At 38.1% G+C, this 9,470-nt stretch overlaps 1 protein-coding gene across 1 annotated transcript in view; it reads left to right on the forward strand.

Annotated features, from left to right (window-relative positions):
- Positions 1 to 6,770, forward strand: part of btr30 (bloodthirsty-related gene family, member 30) — a 24,877-nt gene extending 18,107 nt beyond the window's left edge. Inside the window, exons 8-10 of the mRNA XM_016506354.1 lie at positions 5,701 to 5,727; positions 5,920 to 6,095; positions 6,203 to 6,770. Coding sequence (XP_016361840.1) covers positions 5,701 to 5,727; positions 5,920 to 6,095; positions 6,203 to 6,562 — 563 coding nt within the window. The 3' untranslated portion in view covers positions 6,563 to 6,770. The remainder of the gene's footprint in view (positions 1 to 5,700; positions 5,728 to 5,919; positions 6,096 to 6,202) is intronic.
- The last annotated feature ends 2,700 nt before the right edge of the window (positions 6,771 to 9,470 follow it).

A 9,470-nucleotide genomic window follows, 5' to 3' on the forward strand; every position in this document is an offset into this window, starting at 1 on the left:
TGCTGCATGCTCTCATTCACGTCCTCCACATTCATAACCCAGCAACGTCGGGTTACTTATTACTGATATCAACCCAAATTTGGTCAAATCAAGCCAGCTTCCTAACCGAACAGTCTCAACCGAGCGTTTGGATTGAAACAATTACTAGCGTGTTTTATATGTGTAGGTTATAAAAAAGTACACAGTGAATGTTTTTGCTAAATCGCTTGCAAATATAAGATTGTTAGGTCATACATACCCTGTAATATTAGAATAGGTACCCCTTAGTTTCAAAATACTTACAGTAGAAATAATTTGTAATTTTACAGATTATTACTCCTTTATTCCCCAAACTTCGCATATTGTTCCCTTATACCTACACGGAGGTACTGAATAGGTACACTGTAATTACAAAAAAGTTATGCTGTAAATTCTGTTTACATACGCAGTACATTGCGGGTTGTAATCTAAAGCGTTACCAAGAAACCTAATGAACATGCAGCCAGGCAATGTCCTCATTAGAGACCCCCTTGGCCCAGTGCAGACAAAGAGGACATTCCTCTAGTGGAGTAAGCTTTTACTCCCATAGAGCAGAGCTGCCCTCGGGACTCATAAGTGAGTGCAACAGCTTCAGCAGTCCAAAGCCTTTGCTTGGAGACAGCCATACCAAAGCAAATAAAGAGTTTGCTCTTCACATGTATATCTAGTTCAGTCACGAAACTCTAGATAGGTTTTTAATGCAATCTGCTAGCTATTACATCATTACAACATGGCACAAGCTGATTGGTCCCTGTTGCATCTGCGGCCAATGAGCTTGCTGTGTAACATTTAAATAGTTTGTTTCTGTGTTTGCCATAAGCAAGTCTTGCAGCAAGCTGTCACACGTCCTCTAAAGTTCAGCATCTAAGATAAGTTCATTATTCCACACCACAAAACATGTTGCATGTTATGTGGTCTTTATTTTTTCTGTTTCTAAATGAAGCAACCATACATAAGGTTTAAATCATGTTTGATGTTTAATAAGTTGCGCATATGATGCAAGGAGTGACATATTAGCAAAGCCAGCATGAGAATTAGCTTTTTTATTGTCATTAACAACAGTGTGCATGTGTCCAGTGTACAAATGCAAGTCTTAGGTTTCTGTGGAGACTGGAACTTCAACAGTGAGCAGTGATGCAATGACGTTTGCCAGTGATGATTGGATATTTAGTTTGAAAGACAGGATGTATTCTGCAACACATATGTATGCATGTCTTGGTGGTAGATCTGCTTGTTTTGGGGGGCTATAGTATTGTCCTGACCTGTCATGTTTACTGCCATCCAATGTGTGGGGATATATGCATGACTTCTGATGCAGCAGCTCATTGCACATACTCTTAGCTGCAGGGTGGACGCCAATATCCCAAGCTTGCAATGATATTGTCAGATGCGACCATGCAACTGCAACCATTTAACATTACGGATCCTCTGTCCTGGTTCTCTGGCTAAAGCACGCTTGGTCCCCCAGGAATGCCTCTCGATCTGGTTAAGATCAACAGAATCAGGTCCTCTTCACCTTTGCTACAAACAAGAAACGGTCATTTGCATGGGCTGTCGCTAGGCCATTTTTAGGGGGGCTATAGCCCACCTAAACTGACTACTCAGCCCTCCTAAATATTTTGCGATTAGCTCCATAAACTGTACACGAATTCGTGATCACCTCAGTCCCCTTTAAATTTCATCTGAAAACGGTGGCAGACTTCGATCGGCTTTCAGCGCGTTCTTTTTCAATCCGCAGACCGCGGCCGCGCAGAGCAAGAAACAGGGGACAAGGTGTGTGTTTATCGATAGATTGTTATAATATCTGCATCTGCGCAGTTCTTTGACATAAATAGGGTTTAAAAAATATAATGGGGGAGCAATCGGTTCCACATCTATACTGTAAAGTTTTCACTGCGCTCACCCCTCATCACACCACAGCTGTTTCCTCCAGTGAAAATGAAGCACATATGAACGCATACTTTATAAAACAATCATGTTGCCATTTTCATTTGAAAATTTAACTTACAATGTAATACATATTCCAGTGCATGTGGTAAAGAGGTTTGCATACTTGAGATAAGGAAAGAATGTTGTACTAGAAATGCAAACAGTAAAATTTTGTGTGTGTACAGTAAACAGGTGTGTGTGAGATCATGAAGATTTGTATTTGGCTCATTCAGTTATATGTTATACCTATCTATGCAATACAGTGGGATACAACACTTTTTTGTATATAAGTTTAGTATACCACCACTATTAGTCAAACATTTTTTAAATTTTATTTATATATATATTATACCCTCATTGGGGGCTGAGCCCCCCTAAAATGAAAATCCTAGAATCGCCCCTGGTCATTTGTTCCATCACGGTATATGTCAAGGGAGTGATTGGAATACTCTGTGGACGCAGATGCTGCATTTTATTTTCTGTGCTGAAAATATTTAATCTCATCATCAGACTCAGATTTTACTGTAAGGGGCTTCAGGGATTGGAAGCATGCAGTAGAGGCGAGAAGCCTTAACAAACATGCAGTGTCAAAAGAACATATGAAGAGTATGGCGCTCTGAAAAGAGAGAGAAAAACTAAAGTAGACAAAAAATGTCCACCCTCTTTAACAGTAACCAGTTAGCTAGAATGAAAAATATTTCCATCATTGTTCGCTTTGTTAAAGACAATTTTCAAGTCACAGATTTCTGTCATGACAACTCTCGGAGAGATTGGCATGGTAATGTACATGATAATGTTAATGTGTTTGGTCTTGGTGGAATAGATCTGCTACGCTGCTGCTGCTGCAGCAGAGGAAGTTCCGAGACTTGCTACTTCCAGTACATCCACAGATATGCTGCTGTGAGCTTGTAGGAAATACTGCTGCTGCACATATAACATACATGAAATCACCCCGTAGCAGATCTATACAGGTGGAGCTGGGGAAGATGGAGGGTTTCTGAAGTGTGCTGCAACTGCTGCAAGCAGCACTAGCCAAGTATTTGAATGTTGAGCAGCAAGCTCATTGGCTGCTGATGTGAAAGAATCCAATTAGCTGTGCCATGTGAATAATGATATTATATCAGATTGGTTAGAACCTATCAGCCCACGCCATCTAGAGTTTCATGACAGAACTTTGTATTTACTTGTTAAAATGACAACAACTGAAAAAATTTTATTTTGTGATCATTCATGCAATGCTGCCAGTCAGGGGCGCAGCTAGCAATTTTGGGCCCTATGAAAGAAAATGAGGTTTGGCCCCCTACTGCACCAAACATACAAGCCAACCTAGTTATCCAAAATCTTTGTCTGCAATTTACTTTTGCTATTGCTTTTACTATTGCTTTTGACCACTAGGTATCAGTATTTAATCAGAGACCTACCCATAGCCGCAGGAACATATTTTATCTGGGGGTGCTGGGGGGCAGTGGGGGATTTTAAACAAAATCCTAATATTAAACAGCCCAAACACTTATAGATGAACATACAAATTAATGAAGACAGAAATATATGAGAACGAATATATATTTGTGCTTTTGTGATTTGAGCTCAATAATATTATTTTTCTTTAATTTTTTTATTATTTTTAAGGGGATTTTACTAAATATTAACCTCTAAATTATGCACCATTTATTATCTGCATTATCATGGTGTAACCTCTAGATGGCTGTATAGCCCTATATATAAATACATATAAACCGTTTGCTGCAGTGTGAGAATTTAAGAGTGACATAAAGCTTGTATCAGGTATATTGCATGCTCGTATCAGGTTATTCATTTATATATTTTCAGACATTATTAAAGACTACATTTAGTAAAAGTTGAAATTTAAATGTTGATTTGAAGTGTCAGTTATTATTACTATCAGTCACAAGAAAGTCATCAGAATAAATATTGGCTCAGTGTGACTAGGGCAATATTTTAAAATAGAATTGAGTGTTTACATACCCTGAACAGAGACATTCTGTGGTCGAGATGTGCATCCTATTTGAAAAAATCTGCATCGCAATCAGCAACAGGTAAATTGAGATTCCAGTAGCTTTACTGGCATGATAAAAAAGGCTTTACAAAGCATTGACAGCGCTTCGAACCAATGGTGTTGATCATTATCACATTTAGAGGCTACAATTCATAGATTTCAGTCATGTGACTGGGTTGAAGACCTGGCAGGCAAAACATCCATAGCATTGCAGCACAAGCCTGTCAGTTTTCCATTTGAAGGGACCATGCAGTGAATGGGGGGGGGAGGGGGTAATTTTGCCAGAAATGCAGAAATAAGCTGTAATTTGTTTTATTTGTAACTCTTTGGTAGATTCATTTATCATTTATATTGCATTACTATTAGTATTAGCTGTTACTGCTAATAAAACAGATCTCTGGGGGCCCCAAAAGGGCATGGGCCCTTAGAATCGTCCTAACTTCCCCCCCTTAGTGGCGCCCCTGCTGGCAGTTGAAGACTTCTTTAACATTTGTAACTTGCTATACATATTCATTAAAAAACAACCGTTGCGGTCTTCCATGGCAGACAGCAGCTTAAGAGACTACTTGAACAGCAGTGGACAGGGCATCTTCTAACATTTAATCAATTCTGAATTCTTCTCAAGACATTACAATCGTTGACGGAGACAGAGAGGTGCACATGGAGGCAGACGGTCTGATTAGAGCACAATCAGAGACAAGCTTTAAATTCATTGCCCATATGCTCTTATAAGATTCTACAGCTGATTAATGCTCCAAACAAACTAATGCAGTCAGAGCGCACAGACCTGCTAAGTTCTGTCAAGAATGCCTTGCAAAATTGTGCTGTCAATCAGACTTCTTAGAGCTGTGTGAGAAGGCTGAAGACAGTGAGATGCCAAGAACTTCCAAACAAAAACTCACCATTAACAAATGCTTTCAAGAATAACTGTTGAGGAGAGCATTGGACAGGCTCTAGGTTACATGGGAGATCAAGAGGAGCTTTGACAGTTATACTACAATGCTTTGGATGTGGTGCTTGAAGAAATGTCTGAGTGTTTTGGAGAAAGATACAACAAGTTAACTGAAGCTCTTTCAGCTTTCGATCCACAGAATGACAGCACTTTCTTGGATGCGCAACTCATTCAACACATGCTGAACTTAACCAATTCAGAAAATGTTTTCATTTGGAACAAGTAACTGACTAGCACAAATGAGTATTCATGCAACCACTAGTGTATAGTGGGTGTATAGTTAATGAGACTTCTTTTTGCTATGCCGCTGCATTTTAAATTACTTAGATACAGTAGATAAATACATTTTTGCACAGTAATGACATAATAATAGGGATTATTTTACTGTATAGTTAAAAGTAAATCATACCAATGTAATTGCCCACTGTGTATTCACAGTAGCATGACTGTTCTTTCAGATCTATTCCACCAAGACCAAACTCATTATCATTGTCATACCCATCACCATGCTAAGCTGTTCTGGGTTGTCATGATTGAAACTAATATAGCACAATACAGATTGTTTCAAAGCAGCTTCGCAGTAATAAACAAGAAACAGTGTCAATTATGAAACAACATCAGTTTCACCTGTAAAGCAGCTCAACAGATGATGAAGTTTAGGAGAACGTTCAGATAATCAACTCAATTAGCACAATAGTGAAAATATATACAGCCAATTTACCTTCTGGCATCCAATCTGTGATTTAGATCTGCCCTTTAATATAGAATATTCTCTTTTTTTTAGGCCACAAAAAGGTTAAAAGCTATCTTGGTAAGTATTCTTGACTCCTGTTGCATTTCTTTATATTTCATTCATAGCCTCATTTTCTATAATATACTGTATATTATGTGCACGCTAAGCAAAGTCATGCCTTAATTCTTTTTTCAATTCTTTTTTAAAGCTATAAAACTTCTGTATAACTTGTGAAATTCAAGAGCTGATGAAATATCCATTTCATTTCAGAGGACGTAACGCTGAATCCAACTACAGCGTACCCGTTCCTCATCCTCTCAGACGACCGCAAACAGATGAAACGCGGCGAGAAGCTGCAGTTCTACAGGAACAGCTCGCACCGCTTTGATGTTTGGTCCTGTGTGCTCGCGAAAGACGGCTATGAGTCTGGAAGACACTACTGGGAGGTTGAATGCTTTAGACACTAATGCACACAAAAACTCAGCATGTCTTTTCATGTAAATCTGAATAAGTTATATTTTTAGCACTAAAGTTCTAAATGTCACACTTTCAGGTAAATGTTGGTGAGAATAAGGACTGGAAGCTGGGAGTGGTGCGTGACTCGGCCCAGAGGAAAGGTCTGTTTGACATGACCCCTGCCATTGGCTACTACACGCTGTGGTGGAGCGGGAACCATTTACGCGCTCTGACCGCGCCGCCTCTCGCTAAGGTTAAGGTCACGGGTCACTTGCGGCGTATCGGCATCTATCTGGACTGTGAGGAGGGTCAGCTGATCTTCTACAATGCCAAGACAGGATCAGAGGTGTATTCATTTACAGTAGCGTTCTCAGAGAAGCTGTTCCCACTGTTCGGCACGGGCGATAAAGATGTGCCGCTGATGCTGATGTCTCCATTTGTCAGTGTCCCAGAATGAGAATGTGTGACTCTTGAAGGACAAAAGCAAGGAAGAAGAAAGGCTGATCATCTTTGTAGAAAGTAAGGCAGAACTCCTGAAAATGAGTTCAGGACAAAGAAAAGAAAGATTAATAATGTAGGACACTCAGACCTTGTGGTTTACCTGTAGGTCAGGGGTTAGGGAATGCAGAAACTGAAGTGAAATAAAGTTGAAATTACATACTCGCCATCAGCTTGTTACGCCAGATGCTGAAAATAAACTGTTCAAAAGTTTGGATTTACTAAGACATCTTTGAAACAAATTGATGCCTATGTCAATAATGTAGCATTTAACTGATCAAAAATACAGTTCATCTGTAAATTATTAGTCTTGCAAAAATAAATTTTTCTTGCCAGGGCTGTTTCTTGACATAGGCACACTAGGGGGTTTTCTAGGGTGCCATCAGCTGGAGGGGACGCCGATGAGCCCCTCAACGCCCCGCTAACAACCTTAACACAGTGACACTGCATTTTAGCACAAACTCATCACGTACAAGTACATTTAAGCAGCTGAATGTTAGATTACTTGAAGATTAAGATCCTTAAAAAAAATGTATCATAAAGATCAAAAATCGAAATATTCTGTGTATAATATATATTGTGAAAAAAATGAATGACAGCATCAATGAAATAATGCAGTTGCGTTACCACGACCAAAAAATAAAAAAATAATTTTTTTTTTTTTTTACAAAAACATGATAAAGTGTTTCATTCACATGTCAGTAATATGCATACATCTATCCCATATGAAGTATTTTAAGTAATCATATCATTATTTAAATGCATCAGTCACCATTTCAACTGTATTATATCCCATCAATGAATTCTAAAAAAAGATTAAAATACACTGGGAATGTCATTAAAGCTTTTGTTTCGTTTACAGAATTGACAAGTAATTACAAATGCACCAACACAATACTGCACAAATATAATAACGTACACAATACTGCACAGATTCTAAGGATCACGAAGAACATTCTTGACTCCGTCTCAAACGCGCACAATCTGAGCCAGTATGACACTGTCAAAGTAAGATGGCTATAGACCACACAATTCCATACTGCCGTCTGTTGAACTGGATTAGGGGTTTTTGCTTAAAGTAAATGTATTTAAACAGACTTGTTCCCAAAAATGGTCATCTATAGTTAAGGTCGTTTTCCCATTATTTAATTGGTACTGAATATGTAGGGTCTGTGCTTAGTAGTGCAGTGTATAATTTGTAGGTAAATCTGTAGGTAAAACAGATATTGATCTTTATCTAAATTATATTTTTGTATCAAATCTGAAAAATCTGTGAGATGGTTATCCACGAAGAGATTATGTAAATGTGTGATGCCAGCTACTTTCCATTTTTCATTAATAAGTGGAGATCTGTTAATGGTAAAAATCTGTATTATGCCAAACAGGAGAGAGTGAATGTGGCGTTATTGGATTATGATTTATTTTTATTAATTTTCCACCATGCTAATAGAGTTGCACGAATTGTTATGTTGTATAAATCTTGAGTCTTAATTGCATCAGTAATGTATGGTAAATCAGATAATGGGATCTTTTTACATGCTGCCTGTTCTAAATCTAACCATGGGCTATGGAAATGATTGCCGTTTATCCATTTTCAGAGATACTGTAACTGTGCAGCTAAAAGATAGTAGTGAAAATGAGCCCCTAATCCACCTTTGTTTTTTTGTAGTGTGTTGATGCTAATTATGGGTGTTTTATTATTCTAATTGAAATGATTTATCTTGCTATTTAATGTGCGGAACCATTTCTTAGTTGTTGAATAGTAATCATTGTAAATAGATAGTTTATTTTTTGGTAATATCATGGTCATTTTTATTGTAGAGATTCTTCCTATAAAAGACAGCGGCAGGTTCATCCAACATTTTAAGTCATTCTCTATAGATTTGAGTAGTGGGATAAAATTAAGATTAAATAAGTCTGACAAATTGGGAGAGATATTTATTCCTAAATATGTGATATTGCATATTTTAAAAGGGATATTTAGATGTTCTATACACTGTTTATTTATTGGTAAAATTGTAGACTTGGACCAATTTATTGTATAATCTGATATATTAGAATAATAATTAATGAGATTGATAACTTCTATGAGTGACTGATTTTTGTTGGTACAGTAAAATATGGTCTGCATATAGTGAAATTTTATGGATGCTTTTATTTTATTGAGAAGCCAACATTGTTATCCATTTTGTCTTATTGCAGCTGCTAAGGGCTCTATGAATAATGCAAATAGGCATGGAGAGAGTGGCCATCCTTGCCTGGTCCCTCGTAGTGACTGAAATGGTGAAATAATGTCGTTAGTAATAACTGAAGCCCTAGGTGTACTGTATGTTTTATTCCAATTTTTTTGTAAAGTGCTTTATAGTGGGGGGTTTTTTTTTCAGTTCAGCAAGGATAGAGAGCAAGGATAGCTCTCTTCCAATAGTTTCTGTGCAATCAGTCAAGCGTCCCCAACTAAGCAAGCCAAAGGTGACAGCGGCAAGAAATCAAAACTCCATCAGTGACAAAAATGGAGAGAGAAAAAAATGGGTGAAACCAGGCTCAGTCGGGGGCCAGTTCTCCTCTGGCCAGACGAAACCAGCATGGTGTGGTTTAATTCCAGGCTGCAACACAGGTCAGATTGTGCAGAGGACTCATCTGGTTCCCGTGGTCTTGTGCCGATGGTTGTCGAGGTGATGAGGTCTTTACTGGGGATCTGTATCTGGGGCTTGACTGCTTTTATTGTCTTCATTTGTAAGTTGCTTTGGATAAAAGCGCCTGCTAAATTACTAAATGTAAATGTAATGTAAAAATGTTATGAGAAGTGTTCCCGGTTCCGGTTGACCTAATTAATGCAGCCTAACAATCCTTTAACGGATTTGAATATT

The sequence above is a fragment of the Sinocyclocheilus anshuiensis genome, unplaced genomic scaffold (assembly GCF_001515605.1).
Source record: "Sinocyclocheilus anshuiensis isolate Anshui unplaced genomic scaffold, SAMN03320099.WGS_v1.1 scaffold1212, whole genome shotgun sequence".
Classification (NCBI taxonomy): domain Eukaryota; kingdom Metazoa; phylum Chordata; class Actinopteri; order Cypriniformes; family Cyprinidae; genus Sinocyclocheilus; species Sinocyclocheilus anshuiensis.